This window comes from Rana temporaria, chromosome 8 (assembly GCF_905171775.1).
Source record: "Rana temporaria chromosome 8, aRanTem1.1, whole genome shotgun sequence".
Lineage (NCBI taxonomy): Eukaryota > Metazoa > Chordata > Amphibia > Anura > Ranidae > Rana > Rana temporaria.
In genome coordinates, this window is record NC_053496.1 from 163,657,977 (window position 1) to 163,682,295 (window position 24,319).

General features: G+C 44.3%; 1 protein-coding gene across 1 annotated transcript in view; it reads left to right on the forward strand.

Annotated features, from left to right (window-relative positions):
- Positions 1-23,970, forward strand: part of LOC120909327 (pendrin-like) — a 135,110-nt gene extending 111,140 nt beyond the window's left edge. Inside the window, exons 13-21 of the mRNA XM_040321075.1 lie at positions 5,198-5,304; positions 7,636-7,705; positions 7,796-7,888; positions 10,505-10,600; positions 12,384-12,623; positions 16,222-16,276; positions 17,231-17,376; positions 19,390-19,452; positions 23,844-23,970. Coding sequence (XP_040177009.1) covers positions 5,198-5,304; positions 7,636-7,705; positions 7,796-7,888; positions 10,505-10,600; positions 12,384-12,623; positions 16,222-16,276; positions 17,231-17,376; positions 19,390-19,452; positions 23,844-23,867 — 894 coding nt within the window. The 3' untranslated portion in view covers positions 23,868-23,970. The remainder of the gene's footprint in view (positions 1-5,197; positions 5,305-7,635; positions 7,706-7,795; positions 7,889-10,504; positions 10,601-12,383; positions 12,624-16,221; positions 16,277-17,230; positions 17,377-19,389; positions 19,453-23,843) is intronic.
- The last annotated feature ends 349 nt before the right edge of the window (positions 23,971-24,319 follow it).

Here is a 24,319-nt window from a genome sequence, read left to right on the forward strand (position 1 = left end):
TAAGCTACAGGCCAACGTCAAGGCACTCCGTGTGCTGCAGTCCTAACTATGAATTTTAAAGTCTCCTAAAAAGGAGCACAGACGTGCTAATCAATAGATAGAGGGCAGGTGATCTCCTAAACCCGCCCCTACCTATAGTTGGTCTGGCAAAAAAGAGCACTGGAAAAACAAAAGAAATGCAGGAGTGGAACCAAACATGCCTACCAAACCAAAATACCACCAAACTAAAGGCGGACCACATCAAACTGGGTCAGCTAGTCAAAAAATGAAAATGCATAATTAACTGTCGGTGGAAGATCTGTGGAGGCACTTTGTTCCACTCCTGAAACGCATCTCCATCCCTGGATAGTGTCAAAAAAGGGGGGGGTAGGGTTGGGACTTTAGATGAGGCATATGATAGGAACTACCACAGGCCTCTCATCCCTAGGGAGAAATGTACGTGCGGTTTTAGATGTTAAAACAAATTGTGTATTTTCTTGGCTTTGCGCTTTTGTACCTATTAATATTAATGTAAAGTGTATAGCTGGTTATACATAGAATTTTCTTTATTTATATCTTAGAAAATATTTTTCTTCCGTGGTAGCCCTATTATTAACAATTTTACAATTGATAGTTGGTTTAGATACTGGGGCAGATTCACGTAGATGGGCGTATTTTTGGGCGGGCGTAACGTATTTGATTTACGTTACGCCGCCGCAAGTTTTTCAGGTAAGTGCTTTATTCACAAAGCACTTGCCTGTAAAGTTGCGGCGGCGTAGCGTAAATCACCTGGCGGAATTCAAATTCGGCGGGTAGGGGGCGTGTTTCATTTAAATGAAGCGCGTCCCCATGCCGAACGAACTGCGCATGCGCCGTCCCTAAAATATCCCGGCGTGCATTGCTCTAAATGACGTCGCAAGGACGTCATTGGTTTTGATGTGGACGTAAATGGCGTCCAGCCCCATTCACGGACGACTTACGCAAACGACGTAAAATTTCAAAATTTCGACGCGGGAACGACGGCCATACTTAACATAGGATACGCCACCTAGGGGGCAGCTTTATCTATACGCCGGCATACCTCTTACGGAAACGGTGTATCTTTACTGCGACGGGCAAGCGTATGTTCGTGAATCGGCATATCTACTAATTTGCATATTCTACACCGAACTCAATGGAAGCGCCACCTAGCGGCCAGCGGAAATATTGCACCCTAAGATACAATGGCGCAGGCCGTCGTATCTTAGGTAGGTTTAAGTGTATCTCAGTTTAAGCATACACTTAAACATGCAACGGGTTTAGATTGCGAGTTACGTCGGTGTATCTACTGATACGCCGGCGTAACTCTTTGTGAATCTGGCCCACTGAGTTTTACTGTGGGCTCCAGATGTATTTATTTGTGGTTTTGAAGGTCTGTTTTCCTTTTTCCTTGGTGTCCAGAATCTGCTAATCATACCAAAGTATGTGGATTTTGGACAGCCAGGGCATAGGGAGCCTTTGGAACCCTTATGCCCCGTACACACGATCGGAAATTCCGATGGAAAAAGTCAGACAGACTTTTTCCATTGGAAATTCCGACCGTGTGTATGCCCCAGCTGAGTTTTTCCATCTGATATTCCGAGGAATTCCATCGGAGTTTAGATAGAGAACATGTTCTCTTTTACTTCGATGGAATTCCGTCGGAATTCCGATGTGAGTTTGGCCGGGTAAAGGCCCGATAGTGTGTACGGGGCTTTAGGCCCTTTGGCTGTGTTAGGTGAAAAAGAGCTTCCAATTACTAGGATAGTTTACTTAAGTAAGTTGGTTAGGTTAGTGTTACTAGGGTAGGGGCCTACCACTGCCACCGGTCAATGCCTCTCGGTGAACTGTGAATGAACTCTAACCAAAGACTTAATGGGTGTAGAACACTCTGAGAATAAACCAGCATTAAAAAAGTTGTGACTTGTAAAATTGTAACTCATAAATTGCAAAATTGTTGTAACTTGCAAAAGTGTAAGTGGTAAATTGTAAAATAGTTTTTTACCTTGTAAAATTGTAACTGCTATAATTGTAAATTTGTTGTGACTTATAAAATTGTAACTGGTAAATTGTAAGATTGTTGTAGCTTGTAAATTGTTATAACCATGTGACTACGCCACTAGAAACCTAACGTGGTAGCACAATGTAGTACTCTGATGTCTTTCAAAACTTTTTCCCAGCTCTACCTACCTACAAAATGCTTTATAGGAATGTGCACGTTCCCTTTATTTTTAATACTTTAGACTGATTATCAATATATGTAAACTATGCACATACAGCAGGCATCAATAAATGGCAGACCTCGGTCCGAACCCAGACCAAGTGACAGTCCTGTATGCCATTTAGCTGCCTGTGTATCCTCTTTACCCTGCTGTGAAGGTGACAGCAGCGGCAGTGGCGGAATGAAGATGGTGGGAGGAGCGATCGCTCTGAATGGAAGGCAGGAACGGCCCTGCTTTTCAAGTTAACAAGTGGCAGATTGGTTGCTATGACACGGCGTGGTCCCAAGGGGGCACACGGGCGCCACCCCTCATTCATGCCCTGCCGCCCTCCCTATCCATGCTGCCGGCCCCTTTCAGGACACCGGCGCATGAATTACAGCGGCTGTTCAAAATAGGGTTGGCTCGGGACGCAGAGCATTGCATCTGGAGCCCACCCAGTTGAGTTGCAACAGTGAATGAATATTTGCTGTTGCAACATTGATCTTCCTCCCAGCCAATCGTGTTTGGCTGAAAGGACAGGCGATCCTATTGGATGATTAGGAGGAGGGAGAGAAATGCACGTCAGAAGTGGGGAGGAGAAGAGCCGCTGGCCGCTCTTCAGATACCCAATCCCAGCCGCTGCTCCTCAGATGCCTGCCAATGCCCGATCCCTGACCGTGCCTGCCGCCTAGATGGGGTAAGTGGCGGTGACTCGCCCAGGAGACATCGGGGGGGGGGGGGAATAGGGGGGGCTTGGTTATTTGCCGCCCCCAAACAAAAAAACACCAGCCGCTACTGGTCCCAAACAAACAAAAGGAGTAGTGGGGAAGCTCCCTCATTTCATCTAGACTAATCACTCCCTCTGCTATGAAGGGGGAGGGATGATCACACTGATGTAAAGGTTAAGGGGCTGTATTGCTAAGGCAGGTTATGTAAAGAGTGAAATGCTATGGAAAGGGGGACTGAGATGTAATAGAGGTGTTGCAATGTAAAGGGGGGTGCTATAATGTAAAAGAGGGGCTGCTATATATATATATATATATATATATATATATATATATATTGTATTAATTATATGGCTCGCTCCATTTTCACAGCATATTGTACATTCACATCAGTCCCTGTCCTTAACCACTAGAGTACCGGGCCATCGTCAAATGACGGCTCCACAGTGACTCTGAATATTCAACAGGACGTCAATTGACGTCCTGTATTCCTGCGGCCACTGGGGGGCGCGCGAGCGCGCCCGGCGCGTCCCCGAGATGCTGATGCGCGTGCCTGGCGGTCGCGATGTCCGCCAGGTACCCGCGATCGGTAACGACAGAGCAGGGACGTGGAGCTCTGTGTGTAAACACAGAGCTCCACGTCCTGTCAGGGGAGAGAGGAGACGGATCTGTGTCCCTTGTACATAGGGACATAGATCGGTCACCTCCCCCAGTCACTCCCCTTCCCCCACAGTTATAACACAATGCAGGTATACATATTAACCCCTTCATCACCCCCTAGTGTTAACCCCTTGAATGCCAGTCACATTTATACAGTAATTAGTGCATATTTATCGCATTAATCGCTGTATAAATGTGAATGGCGCCAAAAACGTGTCAAAAGTGTCCGATGTGTTCGCCGCAATGTCACGGTGACAGTAAAACAATCGCAAATCGCAAATCCTAGTAAAAAATTTAATAAAATAAAAATGCCATAAATCTATCAGCTATTTTGTAAACGCTATAACTTTTGCGCAAACCAATCAATATATGATCATTGCGATTTTTTTTACCAAAAATATGTAGAAGAATACGTATCGGCCTAAACTGAGGGAAAAAAAAGTTTTTTAAAAAAAAATTGTGATATTTATTAAATAAAAAAGTAAAAAATTGTGTTTTTTTTTTTAAATTGTCACTCTTCTTTTGTTTATAGCGCAAAAAATAAAAACCGCAGAGGTGATCAAATACCACCAAAAGAAAGCTCTATTTGTGGGAACAAAATGATAAAAAAATTGTTTGGGTACAGTGTAGCACGACCGCGCAATTGTCATTCAAAGTGCGACAGTGCTGAAAGCTGAAAATTGGCTTGGGCAGGAAGGGGCGTAAGTGCCCGGTATGGAAGTGGTTAATGAGCTTACAATCTAAGGTCCCTATACCCTAATACACATACTAGGGCCAATTTAAACAGGATCCAATTAACCTACCAGCATGTCTTTGGAGTGTGGGAGGAAACCCATGCAGGCACAGGGAGAGCATGCAAACTCCAGGCAGGTAGTGTCGTGGTTGGGATTTGAACCAGCCACCTTAGTGCTGCTATGCAGAAGTGCTAACCACTACACCACTGTGCCACCGACATATAAAAGGGTTGACATTGATTTGAAGGGGTGGCAAAGTAAAGGGGGCCTGTGATGTAAAAGGAGTGGTATAATGTAAAGGGGGCACTGTATTGTAAAAGGTAGGGACTTTTATGTGAAGGGGGCTGTAATGTAAAGGATCACCTGCGATGTAAATAGAGGGCTGCAATGTAAATGTAATGGCCTGCTAAGTAAAGATGGTGGGCTATGATGTCAAGGGGGTGGGACTGTGATGTAAAGATGGGGGACTGCGATGGAACAATGGGGGACTGTAATGTAAAGATTGGGAACTGTGATCTAAAAGGGGGAGGATTGATGCAAAAGGGGGGCTGTGATATAAATGTGGGGGGGCCCTATATTGTAAAGGGAGGCTGTGGTGCAAAGGGGGCTGTGATGCGAAGGGGGCTGTGATGCGAAGGGGGCTGTGATGCGAAGGGGGCTGTGATGTAAAGCGGGAAGCAATGTAAGAGGGCATTGTATTGTAAAGGGATCTGTGATATAAAAAATTGCGCTGTGATGTAAATGGGGGGAATGTGATGTGAAGGAGGGCTGTGAGATGAAGTAATAGCACCCCCTACTGGAAGAAATATTTAGTGACTGGACCTCTATGAATTTTAAATTAATACCCCTGACATACGGGATATCTTGTGTTCTATTTCAGCTGATCTGGGTGTTCACCTGTATCGCAGCCATCATCCTGGGTTTGGATTTGGGGTTATTGGCTGGATTGGTATTTGGATTGCTCACCGTCGTTCTCCGAGTGCAGTTGTAAGTACACTCTATCTTCATTAATATCATGAAAACAAAGTCACTTTATTTTCAATCTTCATAATGCTTTCATCAGTACAATAGTTTTGGACCCCACAAGGATAGGCAGCTGCTCTGTATCCACCCTCTAATTATCTCCATTGAGTACCATCAGAAGGACGCCACTGGTTGAATACCAAGAGTAATGCTTGTGTTACACAATCTTCCTATCACTGCTGCACTTAGACAGTGGTCGGCACTCTCCCCCTCCCTGTTTTCTGTTTTTACATGAGTATTGGCAGGAAGACTCCAGAATTCACTTGAAGGCGAGACTGCTGACACTGTAAAGACGTATTACCTTTGTTGAATCTATTATATTACGGTGCCTTGAAGAAGTATTCATACCCTTGACATTTTCCAAATTTTGTCATGTTACAACCAAAAACGTAAATGTATTTTATTGGGATTTTATGTGATAGACCAACACAAAGTGGTACATAATTGTGAAGTGGAAGGAAAATGAAAAATGGTCTTAATTTTTTTTTTTTTACAAATAAATATGTGAAAAGTGTGGCGTGGATTTGTATTCAGCCCCCTTTACTCTGATGCCCCTAACTAAAATCTAGTGGAGCCAATTGCCTTCAGAAGTCACCTAATTAGTAAATAGAGGCCATCTGTGTGTAATTTAATCTCAGTATAAATACAGCTGTTCTGTGAAACCCTCAGAGGTTTGTTAGGGAACCTTAGTGAACAAAGAGACAAAAGAGGGTAGCCCTGGGACTTTGAATGAGGTGAGGGAGGTTGAAAAAGTGGGGAAGTTGGGACTTTACATGAGGCATATGATAAATTGCAACCATAGGCCTCCATCCCTATAAATGTATAAAAAAGAGGGGGAGGTTTTGGGGACTTTAAATTAGATGCATTTTTAGCAAATGCAATTAAATATATATATGGAATATACAAATATTTCCATAACACCCAGGTTAAGTTACCAACCAAAAAAGCAACAAACCAAATTAACCTGTCTAGCTGTAAGAATTAAAAACAGAGGTTTAGTTGCACGCATTTGCAAATACCTGTGTGAGCTGCAGGTCCCGTCAAGGCACTCTGTGTCCCTAACTATGAATTTTAAAGTCTCCTCAGTAGGAGCACAGGAGTGCTAATCAATAGATAGGGGACAGGTGATCACCTGACCATGCCCCTACCTATAGCTGGTCTAGCAAAAAAGAGCACTGGAAAAAACAAAAGAAATACAAGAATGGAACTAATCATGCCTACCAAACCAAAACACCACCAAACCAAGAGCGAACCGCATCAACCTGGGTCAGCTAGTCAAAGAATGACAATGCATGATTAACTGTCAGTGGTAAATCTGTGGAGGCACTTTGTTCCACTCCTGAAACGCATCTCCATCCCTTAATAATGTTGAAATAGTGGGGAAGTTGGGACTTTACATGAGGCATATGATAAATTACAACCATAGGCCTCCATCCCTATAAATGTATAAAAAAGAGGGAGAGGTTTTGGGACTTTAAATGAGATGCGTTTTTAGCAAATGCAATTAAATATATATATGGAATATAAAAATATTTCCATAATACCCAGGCTTAAAGTTTCCAGCCAAAAAAGCAACAAAGCAAATTAACCTGTCTAGCTGTAAGCATTAAAAACAGAGGTGAGGTGAGGTGAGAGAGGTTTAGCCAATGTTCACAGCGAACAATGAGACAAAATCAATGTATTCGTTTTAAGGTGTTATGTAACGGAGCAGCAAACAACAATGATATATAGCCTAATAGCCTATGTACACAACACAGATGAAAGTAAATATATAAAGATTTATTACAAATGTTATACATCAATAAGCAACAATAAAACTTGAAAGTTGCTGGGCCAGTGGATACACATATACAATAAGACAATAAAATGTGCATACATATAAACAGGGAAATATGTAAACATAATGCAGACATCAATAATACCCAGCATGTACCAGCATAAAACAGGCATCAATAAAGCCCTACGTGTTTCGCGAGACCCTGCTCGCTTCTTCAGGGGCGGATGCCGGTAAGTATGAGGTCTTTGCTTCAGACCTCTCTTCCAATCAAGAGCTGCTTCTCCCTTACTGAATCTGAGTTCTGCTGTACAGGGAAGGCAAGAGGCTGAGATCGGATCAAATTTAGATACTTTTAATTTAAATCTAGATATTGCTGCTTGCATTTAACAATCAAAAACGTAATAAATAATTTATTGTATTAATTAAATTAATTCATTAATTAATTTATGTATTTTGCACATTCATGGGGTTCATCTTTAAGTTATGTCTTTTTTTTATTATTCTTTTTTTTTTTTTAGCCCTTCCTGCAGTGCTCTAGCAAACATTCCTGATACCGAACTGTACAAAAACGTAAAGCTGTACAAAGACGTATGTACACTCCAACATTTATTTCATGGTCTCAATCCAATAAGACATAGAAAACACATTCCTTCAAATTTAACTCCATAACTTTTCTAGCTTGTAGAGCCAGATGGGGTGAAAATCATCCGGTTTTCCAGCGGTATCTTTTATGGTAACATCGAAGGGTTGAGAAGCGGCATTAGACGAATTGTGAGTTAAACAATCGTACATTTTTCTATGAAAAGTAAATTTAGAAATACGAAGTTAAAGCTTCTATGACAATTTAATGATTGGGGTTTACTTGTACATTAACCAGTTCCCACCCAGGCCAATTCTTTTTTATTTATTTATTTTTATTTTTATTTTTTTTATTTTAAAGTGTATTTTGTGCGTGTACTCGAGAGAGGAGCCGGACTGCAGGAGATGGGAGTAGGCAGGCCTCCCCCAGAGGCAATCTGTCACCTTTCTCCATGCCCCGGGTGGCAATGGCGGGTGTGTGAGGGGGTCCTCCCACACAGCCCGCCCTACCTGCTCCGCTTTGAAGCCCAACGGGGCAGAGGGACTCCCTATTAGGGAGTGAGAGGATTTGCCCGCTCAACCAGCCCCGTTAGTCCTTCGCCTCTCTTTTTTAGAGACCGCGTGGTCAAAGTGCGTGCATGTTAACCCAATTTAGAGTGCGTGTAAGTGTGGTGGTTTTTGTGGGAGGGGGGTGGGCGTACTAAGCACAGGCTTACCTCGCATAGCACACCCACCGGGAGCCGAGCTGAATGGCTTATCAGCTTAGTGCCAATCGCGTTGAGCCACCGCAGCTCCCTCACCCAGGCCCATTCTGACATTTCTCTCCTACATATAAATATCTGTATTTTTTGCTCAAAAATGACTTACAACCCCCAAACCCTATATTTTTTTAGCAGAGACTTTAGAGAATAAAATGGTAGGTGTTAAAAAAATTTATGTCACACAATATTTGTGCAGTGGTTTTTGAAACACAATTTTTTGGTAGGAAAAATACACTTTATTTATTTTTTTTCACACAAACACTATATAATACCCAATTTTTCTGTTAAAATATATAAGATGATGTTACGCTGAGTGAGTAGTAGGGATGAGCTTTGTGTTCGACTCGAACATATATTCGACTGGAACATCGTCTGTTGGTACGTTCGACGAACTACGAAAAAAACGGGTCGTTCGCGCCAAATTCGAGTGACGCGCGTCGGCCCATAATTCACTGCGGCGTTGCGCGCTGATGATTGGCCAAGCATGCACCATGACCCTGCATGCTTGGTCAATCACAAGGCGCAAAAAACGAAGAACCACAATTGGCCAAAGCCAGGGTGGCTTTGGCCAATTATGGCTCAGGGGGTTTAGTACACGCCCCACACTATATAAGGCCGCCTGTAAGGCGGCCACGTGTAGTGTGTTCCAGCTTTGTTAAAGAAAAGAACAGTCAGACAGTTAGAGAGAGAGAGATAGATAGAGACACAGCGTCTTTTCTACTAGATAGATAGATAGATAGATAGATAGATAGATAGAAGCAGGAAGGCTAGTCAGTTTAGTTAAATTTACAGTGTGCAGAGGATATATATACATCCTAGCGTTGTACATATATTTATACACTGTATAGCTTAGCTAGATCAGCTATTCCTATTGTTAGGCAGTAGATTGTGCTAGATGCAGTGCTCTAACGTGTTGTATTGCCTGCATAGTGTTTAGTTTAGCTATTTTTTTCAATGATTTTTATCCATATTGCAGGGACCAAACATTAAATTAAAGCCGCAAGCAGTATTAAATTACTTTTTTCTGAGAGTAATCTCATGTGTTGCAGGGACATTTCTAAACACGTGCCACTACTATAGACACCCAGCAGGTACCATATTTAAAGGATTTTTTTTTTCACTTTAAGCATCATTAAAATCGCTGCTCAAGAAAAAACTACAGTTTTTACAACTTTTTTTTCCATTGACATGTTCCCTGGGGCAAGACCCGGGTTCTCAAAGACGTTTTCCAACAATAACTTGCATATTGGGCTTTAAAATGAGCACTTTTGAATTCGAACGTTCGAGTCCCATAGACTTCAATGGGGTTCTAAATGTTCGCGTGAACGGTCGGTCTGTTCGAACGTTCTGGTGCGAACCGAACCCGGGTATGTTCGACTCATCCCTAGTGAGTAGATACCTTACATTTCATGCTTTAAAATTGCGCATTTTTTTTTCTAAATCATTGACGCTTCCGGTTTCTGGGGTCACAGAGAGGGAGGAACAAGGTCAGTTCCTCTCTCTCTCTCTCTGTAGTGCCGCCATTGCTGGTTGCATCACTCCTGGGCTCCGGAAATGTGGCGGCAGTGGGGGGGGGGAGCCTCCTTCCAGCGCCCGCATAAGTGATCGTGTGACTGTTCAGCCACTCTAGTCACTTTTGCCTTACAGGGCATCGCTGGCTGAAAATTTTCATACCCACTTCAACACAAGGACATCATGTGATGTCATATGGGCGGAAAGTGGTTATGGAACTCCCAGAGAATTTGGGTTAGCTTTACAGACAGCATGGAATATACTGCCTGCTTTCAAGCTAATTTGTTTGATTGAAAATTTGGACTCCACCATCTGATAAGGCATAAGTCGCTGTGATGAATTACTAAAATCAGTTACTAAGTCACTTACTGTATGTGTGTAAATTGCTGCTTGAGCTACTGACCCCCATAAACAGTGGGCTTGAATGGGAGACTAGAGTTCCACCTACTGGCTTAAAACGACAGTTTTTACGATTTTTATTCAATATACTGTAGAAGTTTTACTGGTATTCATTACTTATGTTTGAATTCGGCAGGTTGGATTTGACTGTGTCCGAGTTTACACAAAAAGGACCAAAGCCCTTAGGAAGATTCATAAACTTATCAAAAAAGGAGAGCTTACAACCACCAAGGTGAGCTTACATTCTGAATGATGTCTGATTACCCAGGTTTGTAAAAAATTGTTGTGATTGACTCCATCATGGTTCAATCCTGTAACACGACGGAAGGCTTGGACTAGCTACTTGACAACAATAGTATACGACTTGACCCAGTTAAGAATAATTCTTATGTTAGCATGATGACTTAGGAAAATTGATCTGTTAACCTGGTGCCTCCCACATAACGCATATGCGTTCATGGGCAGCAGAGGTTTCCGTGCTAGGAGCGCACTCACCAACACAGTAACCAAACTGTGAATAACCCAGTCCCTACTAATGATCTGGAGCTCCAAATCATGTGATGACTGTGATAGCCAATCACAGTGGTAAGGTTATCGCACAGACCTTCCTGCTCCCCCTGTCCCAGGGTATATCTCACGGTGAGGCTTTTCCTTGGGTGTTCCTGAGAATAACACACATCATGTGCATAGGGGTTACGCTAACTCCTCCATTTTATCTATGGAAGGAACCATAGGTGTGCACAGCCTATTGCATTAGGGTGTGCACCCCAAAGCTCAAACACACACTACCGATCGCTCACTGTTCATTCAAAAAGTGAAGGGGTCAGTAAATTACATATTTACCAAACCGTTCACCCTAAAACGTTCCCGCAGCAACAGCAGCCGGAAGAGGAGGGAAGCCAGCAGCGGGGCGGGAGGAAGGGGGGAGCTAGGGCAGTAGGGGGAATTGATGCTGCACAGAGTGATTAGGGTGTGCCTGGGCACACCTGGCACACCCTGTGCGCACGCCTATGGAAGGAACCATGGTTTCCACACGGGCTAGACTTTTAACACATCTGACTTTTCTTCATCCCAGTTACACCGGAGGCTGATGGAACTAAGGGCCAGATTCACGTAGAACTGCGGCGGCGTAACGTATCGTAGATACGTTACACCGCCGCAAGTTTTGATCGCAAGTGCCTGATTCACAGAGCACTTGCAATGAAAACCTCCGCTGGCAGGCTCTGGAGTAAGCCCGCCTAATTTAAATGGGCGTGTGCCATTTAAATTAGGCGCGCTCCCGCGCCGGACCTACTGCGCATGCTCCGTTTCCTAACTCCCGCCGTGCTTTGCGCGAAGTGACGTCATTTTTTCGAACAGAGACGTGCGTAGCGTACTTCCGTATTCCCGGACGTCTTACGCAAATGACGTTGATTTTTAAATTTCGACGCGGGAACGACGCCCATACTTTATACAGCAATACGATTGCTGCGTAAAGTTAGGGCACCAAAAAAGACGACTAACTATGCGACGGGAAACTAGACTACCGACGACGTAGCGAACGCGAAAATCCGTCGTGGATCGCCGTAACTCCTAATTTGCATACCCGACGCTGGTTTACGACGCAAAATCCCCCCAGCGGTGGCCGTGGTACTGCATCCTAAGATCCGACAGTGTAAAACAATTACACCTGTCGGATCTTCTGGCTATCTATGCGTAACTGATTCTATGAATCAGTCGCATAGATAGAAACACAGATACGACTGCGTATCAGGAGATATGCCGTCGTATCTCTTTGGTGAATCTGGCCCTAAATGTTTATAAAAGAAAGGCTGTTTTTGGGCAAGGTCGGCTGGTAGTACTTGCCGAAAATGTTATTAGGTTTGTAGGAGGAGTGGCTTCACTGACCATAAGGACGGTGAGAGGGGCTATGTATGTTAAAGGATACTTTCTCCACTTATACTAGCAGTCTGTTGACTTCTTAATATAGCTGGCCTGTTAATTGGTATTAAATATCATGTCACATATCTCTTCAGAATGGAGTCATCAGTCCAGTCGGCATTGACAACCTTGGCTATGATTCAGCCGATGATCCAGAAGACCCTGACCATGAGATGGAAGATGGAATTCAAACAAAGGAAGTAGAGATCCAAGTAGACTGGAACGCTGACCTACCTGTCAAAGTCTCTGTGCCCAAGGTGTCAATTCACAGCATAATATTTGACTTCAGCCAAATAACATTCCTGGATGTGGTGGCCGTCAAAGTCCTAAAGCTGGTAAATATCCTATCTATCTGGAAATCTTATGGCACCTTCATCTTTAATGAGCATTAGGCGTCAGCAAACCCCCCCCCCCCCCCCAAACAAAATCATGCACTAATCTGCATGCTAACTCCCCCAAAGCAGTGGCGACTGGTGTTTTTTTTATGGGGGGGGGGTGGGAAACAACCCCCTCCCCTGGACCACCACCCACTGTCCTTACCATGGATGCGGGTTGTGAGAGCATGGCAGGCTTGGAGAAAGCTGCTCCCTTTCCTGGAGCAGCTTCCACGGTGTCTCTTCTCTCTTCCTCCCGACGCTAGGCATCCAGTAGGGTCAGGGTTGCCAACTTTCAGTAAATTTACAAAGAGTTTGTAAAAATCTGTAATTTTTGCATCTGTCCATAAATGTTTATTATGAACGTGTAGTCTGTATGTCCGTAATGGACATTTATGGACAGATGCAAAAATTAAGGATTTTACAAACTGTTTGTAAATGTTCTGACGGTTGGCAACCCTGAATCGGGAAACAGGTTTCAGGGAGGAGGATCAGTGATGCAACAGCAAATTTTTATTCGCTGTTGCAACACACCTGGGTGGGCTCCAGACGTCCCGAATCCACCCTATTTTGAAGCCTCTAATCAGGTGCTTAAAAAAAAAAAAAAACCTTTGCAATGCAAAGACTAGCATACCAGTATAAAATGCAAAGTGGTCTTTTTCCGAGAACACCACCATAAAGATATATGTGAGTCCTAGTGTGATATTTGGACACGCTGTTGCCAGCTGAACTTAAAGCGGTTGTATACCCTTAAAAAAATTTAAATTAAAAAACTAGACTAGCATAATAGCTCGTTATCAATTACTTACCTTAGATCAAAGCCCCCGCAGCGGTCCTCAGGCACGTCCTCCGTCGCTGCCATGATACCAGGAGTGACTTCCGGGTATCGCCGCTCCCGCGGTGTGATTGGCCGGAGTGGCGATGATGTCACTCCCGCGCATGCGCGCAGAACAGCACGATCCCCGCGCATGCGCACATTTCTGGCACTTTCCGGCAGGCTCCCATTCAAGAGCCGCCTCGCTCAGTGCGCCTGCGCCATTGTCTATTGCGCGCATGCGCCGTAGACATCGGCGCCCGCTTTTCTGCAAATATCTGCTTAACCATGTAGGTTAAGGAGATATTGCAAAGACCTACAGGTAACCCTTAATGTAGGCTTACATGTAGGTGCAAGTATACCATGAGGGTATACAACCACTTTAAAGAAGACCTGGAATGTGAAAAATGTGTCCAAAAGCACAAACAGGCATAAACCGATCCCAACTCTTAGGCCCCATACACACCATAGAATCTATCCGCAGATAAATCCCATCAAATGGGTTTCTGCGGATAGATCCTATGGTGTGTACACTCCGTCGGATATTTATCCGCAGATAAATCTCCCCTGGGATGGATTTCCAGCAGATGGATATTTGCTGACATGCTCAACAAATCCATCTGCTGGAATCCATTCCAACGGATGGATCCGCTCGTCTGTACAGACTTACCGGATCCATCCGCCCAAAGGGATTCCCCGCACGCGTCGTAATGATTTGACGCATGCGTGGAATTCCTTATATGACAGCGTCGCGCCCGTCGCCGCGTCATAATAGCGGCGACGGCGCGACACGTCATCGGCAGAGGATTTCAGCGCGGATTTCAATGCGATGGTGTGTACACGCCATCGCATAGAAATCTTCTGAAATCCTCGAGAGGATTTATCCGCGGATACGGTCCGCTGGACCGTATCTGCGGATAAATCCTCTCGTGTGTATGGGGCCTCACTGTTAACCAGAGAAATCTGCTAGCTAGAGCCTAGAGACAACTGCACCTCAATTTTGATTCAGCAAAAGCTAATGGGGACCATGGTCCATGGCAAGCTCACTTGCATCCTCAAAGACTCCCATGCCAAGTTCTTAAAGGTTTGAAACCCCTTGATATTTTGAAATGCTCACCTGAATATAGACCAAACTCTGCTCTTGGTCTGACGAATTTCATAATTTCCCTTACACACCCCAGCTGTTGGCCCACATGGGCCCTTTCCTTACACCATCTCTCCCCCTCCCCTCTTTGTCCATCAAAGGCAAATGTCCCCATCCTTTTTTTTTTCTCCTCTTCAAATCTTTTCTGCACTCCCTCTTCTGCGCCTCTAACCTCTTCTTGCTCCTCACTCTTGTCCCAGTACTTCTTTATGTGGTGTTTGATTCCCCTCCCTCTCACACCCCTAATACTGTAGAGGTGCCCACAGAGCTCCCCTCGTAAGACCCATCCATTTTCCATCTCTTTTAAACAAGCCATGGAATTTCTGTCTCCTTATAATTCATGATATCCAATTCATGCATGTTTTCTATATTCCTGTATTATGGTGAAACCCTTTTACAGACCGTACCTCTGTACTCCCTGGCATTCCTTGTGCGTTTACTATATTTTCTTGTACTGTTCTGGAAAAAAAATGTAAAAATCCAATAAATTCTTTGTGAAACAAAAAGTCAAACAGAGGTCAACGGTCTAGTTATCAGTATTATCTGTAGGCTTCCGATAGCTGAACCCTTTCGTTATTTCTGATCCACCATGTCTTGTTCTGCTTTGTGTTTGTGTGTGTGGAGGAGGTGACTATCTTGGTGGAGAAATAGGGCTTTACTTCTTCAAGTCAGAGTGATCTGATGACTGATAGAGGATTCCAGAAGCTGCAGGAGAGGTGAAAGAAGCACATGTCCACAGAATGGAAGAAGCAGAAGCAGGGAGGTCCTTGCACTGCAGGTCTTCCGATACAGCTTCCTCTCCAGCAAGAGAAGCAGTGAGCAGAACAGTGGTGACATCAACACATTTTACTACAAATCTGGTGAGACCATCCAGGACATAGATGATTCGATTTTCTTTCCTTCCACCACGGGTGGAAAATTGCTAGATTTCTCATCAACACAGTTAGTGTTGATGGAGGAATGCATTCCACTGAGCTATTGTGCTCTGCTAGTAGGAAGCATCTTCCCCGGCCGACAGAACACAGTGGTCACTGCTTGTGGCTATAGCCGACAGGCTGGGTGTACCCAAGTCGATTGCTGGATCGACTTGGGTAAGCCAGCCTGCTAATAGATTGCTTAAGTCTCGGCCGGTCCCTGCTGATTTGTCCAAGAGTTGATCCATCTATGGCTGGCTTAATAGTCAGAGGACTTAGCTGTGCATCTATGATGCCTTGACCCTTGTAGCATTATATTTGCAGTGAGGCATCTATTTTTCAGGAGGAAGTCAAAACATTTTATTTTATTTTTATTTTATTTCCAGGGTAAAATTAGGGACAATAAACATTTATAGATGTCCCCTATAAGATAATAAATCTTCACTTTTTCAGGTCCATTTTAATTCAGTAAACTGAATAGCATCTGCATAAGCCATAGGTCAAGGGCTAAGACTTGGTGAGCACATGTGGTAGGATGTGACAAATAGAGTTAGGGCAGAAGACACCTCATGAAGAGGACCTGTGAATAAAAATCCCACCACTACATATTCCTTACAAGTTTCTTATATATACTTATGTTGCAATATCTTAAAGAATATGTGTGTTATGTGTGATTTTTTTTTCCAGATCTATAAAGAATTCAAGAGAATTGATGTAGATGTTTACATTGCAACTTGTGAAGGTACGTATAAATACTGGTCTAATTTACAGGGGTGTCCAGTGCACCCCCTTCCCTTTACATTAGAAGTCAAGAGCCACCCCACCATCAAAAGTTGAGTCCCCCTACTTGCCCTTACATCACAGTGCACCCCCTTTCCTTATGCTGCTGCTGGGAAGAAGCTGGATGCATTGCTCAAAAGCAAAAAGTAGGGCACTGGAGGAGGACCAGAGGAGGGCTGTAGCTCTCCTGCAGCTTCGGGAGAGGTACAAGGGCCACATGAAATGGCCTGAAGGGCCGGATTAGGCCCGCGGGCCTTGTTTGACACCTGTGAATTACCGTATTTATCTTCATATAGCGCGCCCCGGCATATAGCGCGCACCCCCAACCTGGAAGGGAAATTTTAGGAAAAAAATAAAATACTTACAGTTTGAATGCCCCTCGTCGGTGTCTTGCCCGGCGTCCATCAGCGGCCTTGTCCGGTCCGGTGTTCGTCTGCGGCCTCAGCGGTGTCCTCCCCGTTTCTCCCGCGCTGTTTCTGAGTCGATCCTCGCTTCCCGCGCTGTGTTTGAACGCCGCCGCCGCCGACATATACCGAGCGCAGTACACTCGGGCACGCTCGGCTCCTCTCACATAAAGGCTATGAGGCAGCTCAGGGCGTGACCGCAAGCAGAGTCGAGCCTGGCCGAGTGTACCCGAGTGTACTGCGCTCGGTATGTGTCGGCGGCAGCTTCAAACACAGCGCGGGAAGCGGGTATTGGCGTATATCGCGCACCCACGATTTTCCCCTGATTTTAAGGGGGAAAAAGTATACGCCGATAAATACGGTAGTTATGTCAAAGTGCATTAACACACAGAAGGCAGTAAAAAAAAGCAAGAAACACCCCTTTCTTTATTTTACCTACTAAACAAATCAAAGTTGATACTGGACTGGTTTTCTATGGGTTATTGTGTGCTTACATCTTCACGCTTTTACAGATTCGGTACTCAAAAAACTGGAAATGTGTTCCTTCTTTGAGGATGCAATCCAGTATGATATCTTCTTCCTTACGGTCCATGATGCTGTCCTTCATATAGAACATGAAAAGAAGTATAAACCTGGGCACGATCCTCTTCTAGAAAAGGTAAGGAGATCACCAAAAAGTATTTAATTAAAAGACAGGGGCCCGGATTCACGTAGAAGCGCGCATCTTTGTGTGGGCGTAACGTATCCTATTTACGTTACGCCTCCGCAACTTTGACAGGCAAGTGCAGCATTCTCAAACCAAATTTGCGGCGGCATAGCGTAAATAGGCCGGCGTAAGCCCCGCCTAATTCAAATGTGGAAGATGTGGACGTATGTAAATTTAATGTGACCCCACGTAAATTACGCTTTTTACGAACGGCACAGCGCCGTCCGTGAAAGTATCCCAGTGCGCATGCTCCAAATTAACCCGTAAGAAGCCAATGCTTTCGACGTGAACGTAAATGACGCACAGCCCTATTCGCGAACGACTTACGCAAACGACGTAAAACGTGAAAAATTTGACGCTGTTCCGACGTCCATACTTAACATTGCTACGCCTCATCTGCGCCTCATATAGCAGGGGTAACTTTACGCCGGGAAAAGCCTAACGTAAACGGCGTATCTGTACTGTGTCGGCTGGGCGTACGTTTGTGAATTGGCGTATCTAGCTGATTTACATATTTCTAGGCGTAAATCAGCGTACACGTCCCTAGCGGCCAGCGTAAATATGCAGTTAAGATACGACGGTGTAGGAGACTTGCGCAGGTCGTATCTTATACAAATTCTGGCGTATCTGATTCTTTGAATCAGGCGCCAAGATACGACGGCTCAGACTCAGAGATACGACGGCGTATCTGGAGATACGCCGGCGTATCTCGTACGAGAATTTGGGCCAGGATTTTCTATCGGAAAAAGGCGTACCATAGTATTGTGGGAGTCTGAAAAAAACATGGCTGGAATCTTATAATGAGAAAAAAAACACTAGAGTGCAGCAAAACTAATATTTCTTGGTAAAAAAAAATGGCAACTCACATGTAGTAAAAAGATATGGGCCGGTCATGTGGTCTATAGCTGTTATCTGTATGATGGTGCGCAATGCAGCAGGAGTCCTAAGCAGCTTCACCAACCCAGGTAGACTCAAAGCTTGGTAAGCCGATCTGACAGCGTGACATCATATACCGAAAGGCATCAGAGTAAATAGTTCCCTATCATTGGTATCAGTGGGAGGAATAGTGTCTGATCATTGGTATTAGTGGGAGGAACAGTTCCCCCCCATTGGTATTAGTGGGAGGAACAGTTCCCCACCATTGGCATTAGTAGGAGGAACAGTTCCCCACCATTGGTATTAGTGGGAGGAACAGTTCCCAACCATTGGTATTAGTGGGAGGAACAGTTCCCCAGCATTTGTATTAGTGGGAGGAACAGTTCCCCCCCATTGGTATTAGTGGGAGGAACAGTTCCCCACCATTGGTATTAGTGGGAGGAACAGTTCCCCACCATTGGTATTAGTGGGAGGAACAGTTCCTCACCATTGGTATTAGTGGGAGGAACAGTTCCTCACCATTGGTATTAGTGGGAGGAACAGTTCCCCACCATTGGCATTAGTAGGAGGAACAGTTCCCCACCATTGGCATTAGTAGGAGGAACAGTTCCCCACCATTGGTATTAGTGGGAGGAACAGTTCCCCACCATTGGTATTAGTGGGAGGAACAGTTCCCCACCATTGGTATTAGTGGGAGGAACAGTTCCCCACCATTGGTATTAGTGGGAGGAACAGTTCCCCACCATTGGTATTAGTGGGAGGAACAGTTCCCCACCATTGGTATTAGTGGGAGGAACAGTTCCCCACCATTGGTAATAGAGGGAAAAATAGTGCCCCATCATTGGTATCAGTGAGCAGAATAATGTCCGATCATTTGGTTGGGGAAGGGGGGGATAGTGCCTCATATTAGGGGGAGGAATAATTCCCCAAGGGCCAGAAAAAGGTTAGCAATGGGCCACATCCAGCCCACGGGCCACAGTTTAAAGACCTTTAGTTTAGATCACTATATCATCAGATATTATCTCCCCAAAAGCAAAGAGTCAGTCTATCTGTTTTGATCAACATTTCATTAAATGTGTTTTTCTATAGATCTCACTGATGAAGGATTCCAATTATTTGCCAGAATACCAAGAGTTACAAGAACCAGACGAGGTTAGTGCCATATCTCCTTTTGATGGAACATGTTATCCTAATGCCGCGTACGATCTGGCTTTTGCCCGGCCAAATCACATCAGAATTCCAACGGAATTCCATTGGAAAAATATAGAACATGTTCTATATCTAAAGTCTGATGGAATATATCGGAATTTCCAATGAAAAAACTCAGATGGGGCTACACACGATCGGAATATTCGATGGAAAAAGTCCATCAGACTTTTTCCATTGGAAATTCTGATCGTGTGTACGGGGCATTACTGCTTAAAAAGACACTCTCATGGAGAGATTAACGGAGACCGTCTTTACTGAACTCTTAGAGAATGTTAGTTTCCTGGCTTTCCTTCTGATGCTTTGACCTCAGTGCTATCTGACGGGCTGACCTGGAATGAGTATAGAGATAAATAACTTTGAGTTTTTTCTGACACTCATTTACAACATGCTTGTTCCAGGATTGTGACTGAAACATTGCCTGGCTGTGCCTAACTGCAGTATACAGGTGAAACTCGAAAAATTTGAATATCGTGTAAAAGTTCATTTATTTCACTAATGCAACTTAAAAGGTGAAACTAATTTATGAGATAGACTCATTACACACAAAGCAAGATAGTTCAAGCCGTTATTTGTCATAATTGTGATGATTATGGCTTACAGCTCATGACCCCAAATCCACAATCTTAGAATATTGTGAAAGGGTACAATATTCTAGGCTCAAATAGCTAGATTCAGGATGGCGAGCGCATACTTGCGGCGGCGTAGCTTATGGCATTTAGGCTACGCCGCCGTAAGTTAGCGAGGCAAGTACATGATTCACAATGTACTTGCCTGCTAAGTTACGGCGGCGTAGCCTAAAGCGGGCGGGCGTAAGGGCGCTTAATTCAAAATAGGCTGAGGGGGCGTGTTTTATGATAATTAGGCTTGACCCGACGTGATTGACGTTTTTTTTTGGAACTGCGCATGATTTCGACGTGGACGTAAACGACGTAAATCCCTATTCACAGACGACTTACGCAAACGACGTAAAATTTTCAAATTTCGACACGGGAACAGCGGCCATACTTAACATTACTATTCCATCTATTTGATGGAATAACTTTAGGCCGCTAATGCGTTACGTAAACGGCGTATCTGTACTGCGTCGGCCGGGCGTACGTTCGTGAATAGGCGTATCTACTGATTTACATATTCTACGCCGACCGCAATGAAAGCGCCACCTAGCGGTCAGCCTAAAAATTACACTTTAGGATACGAGGGTGTAAGACACTTACTCCGCTCGTATCTGAGCCTAATTTAAGCATATCTGGTTACCAGAATACGCTTAAATTAGCGCGGGCGCACATTCAGACTTAGGCTGGCGTATCTACTGATACGCCAGCCTAAGTCTCTCTGAATCTGGCTAAAAGTGTCCCACTCTAATCAGCTAATTAAGCCATAACACCTACAACGGGTTTCTGAGCCTTTAAATGGTCTCTCAGTCTGGTTCAGTAGGAATCACAATAATGGGAAAGACCGCTGACCTGACAGTTGTGCAGAAAACCATCATTGACACCCTCCATAAGGAGGGAAAGCCTCAAAATGTAATTGCAAAAGAAGTTGGACGTTCCCAAAGTGCTGTATCAAAGCACATTATTAGAAAGTGATGTGAAAGGGAAAGGTGTGAAAGAAAAAGGTGCACAAGCAGCAGGGATCACGGCAGTCTGGAGAGGATTATCAGGAAAGACCATTCAAATGTATTGGGGACTGAAGCTGGAGTCAGTGCATCAAGAGCCACCACACACATACGGATCCTGGACATGGGCTTCAAATGTCGTATTCCTCTTGTGAAGCCACTCCTGAACAACAAACAACGTCAGAAGCATCTTACCTGGGCTAAAGAAAAACAGACCTGGTCTGTTCTCAGTGGTCCAAAGTCCTCTTTTCTGATGAGAGCAAATTTTGCATCTCATCAGAGTGTGGAGATGCTTGAAGTCCAGTGTGAAGTTTCCACAGTCTGTGTTGATTTGGGGAGCCGTGTCATCTGCTGGTGTTGGTCCACTGTGCTTCATTAAGTCCAGGGTCAACGCAACTGTCTACCAGGAGATTTTGGAGCACTTCATGCTTCCTTCCACAGATGAGCTCTATGGGGATGCTGACTTAATTTTCCTGCAGGACTTGCCCACACTGCCAAAAGCACCAAAACCTGGTTCGATGACCGTGGGATTACTGTGCTTGATTGGCCAGCAAACTCGCCTGACCTGAACCCCATAGAGAATCTATGGGGCATTGCCAAGAGAAAGAGGAGAGACATGAGACCGAACAATGCAGAAGAGCTGAAGGCCGCTATTGAAGCATCCTGGTCTTCCATAACACATCAGCAGTGCCACAGGCTGATAGCTTCCATGCCACGCCGCATTGAGGCAGTAATTGCTGCAAAAGGGGCCCAAACCAAGTACTGGGTATATATGCATGCTTCTACTTTTCAGAGGTCCGATATTGTTCTATGTACAATCCTTGTTTTATTGATTGCATGTAATATTCTAATTTTCTGAGATTGTGTATTTGGGGTTTTCATGAGCTGTAAGCCATAATCATCACAATTATGACAAATCACGGCTTGAACTATCTTGCTTTGCATGTAATGAGTCTCTCTCATATATTAGTTTCACCTTTTAAGTTGCATTAGTAAAATAAATGAACTTTTGCTTGACATTCAAATTTTTCAAGTTCCACCTGTATTTCCAGAAGGAGACCTGCAGTGGCATCCCAAATACACCTCTCATGACTGAGTTACTTTAAAGGCCGCCTACTTTAACCCTAATCCCTTCCTGTAGTGTCTATGTGCACCCAAATGCCAGACGTGTGCAAAAATGTCAATCTTATCCAATTCACCCTTCTCGTTGGCATGTCAAACCTGAAGAGGCCTGAGCTATCTAAAGAACTTACCAACTTATCATGCCTTGTTCTATACTGTGCCTACGTTTGGAGGAGGCCATCTTGGTAGAGGAGCAGAGCTTTGTTAATGATGACTGGTGATCTCATAGCTGGAAAGGGAAAATGATCAAGAAGCAGCAGGAGAGCTGCAGGAATATCAGAGTCATAGAAGGGATGAAGCAAAAACAGGGGTATCTTTGCACTGTGGGTCCTCCGGTAGAGCTTTCTCTCCAGCAAGGGGAACAGTGAGTAGTGACATCAGAAGTGACATCACCAAATCTGACTTGAAATCTAGTAAAACTAGCAGTTAGAGACAGCAGTGCCTTAGGTGAACTCACACTGAAAAAATACTGTGGATATACAGTAGAGTGGAAGTGCACTGCTATATTTTAGGAGGAATTCAAGACAAAAAGGTTGATTTTTTAGTGTACTGCTTTGAAACAATCAACGTTTTTAGATGTTCCTTATAACATAGAAAATTGGACCCTTCATTTGCAAGTAGTGTGGAAATATGGCTGACCTTATGCTACTACTCACCCTTTCTGGTGCTGTATCCTGCTTTCTCTTACATTTTGAATCTCTGATCTCTTGGGCAGAGGCGTATCTAGTGAAAATGGCGCCTATGGCAAGCACTGAAACTGCCACCCCTGTCAAAACATTTGAAACCTTTCAGATAACCAGGGACAGAGAGAGACACAGTGCGATGAGGACAGAGAGGCACACTGGGGACCACTGGCGGCTGGTGCTGAAAATTTTGGGGGGGGCGTAAACAAACTGAAAAAAAAATCAATTGCAGCCACTGTGCCCATCAAAAGCAGCCACTGTGCCAATCAAACGCAGACACTGTGCCATCAATGGCCAGTCATCGGCCGTCATGGGGGCACCTGTCACTCCCCACCCAAGGCTAAGTAGGAATATTAGCAATTGCTGTGCCTGCGCTTCAGCAGGCCAGCCGCGATCCTGGGAGCTACATTAGTGTGGGAGGTGGCCACAGGAGGACAGGTGTTTTTTTTTTTCCGTGTGGGGTGAGCTGTTTGCCGCCCCCCTCCCCATGGTGCCCATGGCACTTGCCATGGCTGCCATACCCTAGATACGCCACTGCTCTTGGGAGTCGAACGATTACCAACATCATTCAACTCACCTCTTGAGAGTATAGGTTGGGTGGCGTGTCCATGGCATCCTGGGTTCACAAGAAGTGGGTCTAATGATGCCAGATGTCATTTAACTCCAGAGATACTGGTGGAACTCAGTACTTGAACTGTGTAGTGCTTAGGGGGAAGGACCACTCACCTCCACCGCTGAGTACGAAGGACTCCTCCTGTCAACAAACCATCCTGAAGACGGCAGAAAAAGAAAAACTCATTGGGGTTTTGGGATCTCCACACTTTAAAAAAATATCAGTTAGATCTGGGCTTTATAATATGCAGTATGGTAATGTCTTCTGTGTGTAGACCCTAACTAAGATGTTTGTTTTACAGGCTATGAGAGCGTTGGCATTCTGAAGAAAAACAAGCATTTTCTGTTGCATATTGCACATTATGGACTCTACTATCGTTACTCTCTTTGTTGTCTTATGTATCATTAAAATAATCCTACCAAAATGTATATAATCAGTTACTTGTGGATTTAAGTACATATGTGGGGTATGTAAAAAGAATTGATGGACATCTGTAATAATCTAAATCTCTACTACTAAATTGTTCTCTCATTACTTAATTTGCTTTAATAGCAAAAGTGTAGGGTTTGGGATATTCCAAACATTAAGGTGCTTTATTACAGAAATGTCAATAAGAAGTAGGAACTGTGTGTACAGTTGTGTAGGGAAGTAAGAGATTAATATTTTCTGTGTGCAGGAGGGAGGGCTGGAGGATAGACTATGAAGAAGATGAGTTCCGAATGTATAACAAACAGTGGGCAGCATATGCAGGAGAGAAGTGTGGAAGGTATAACAGTG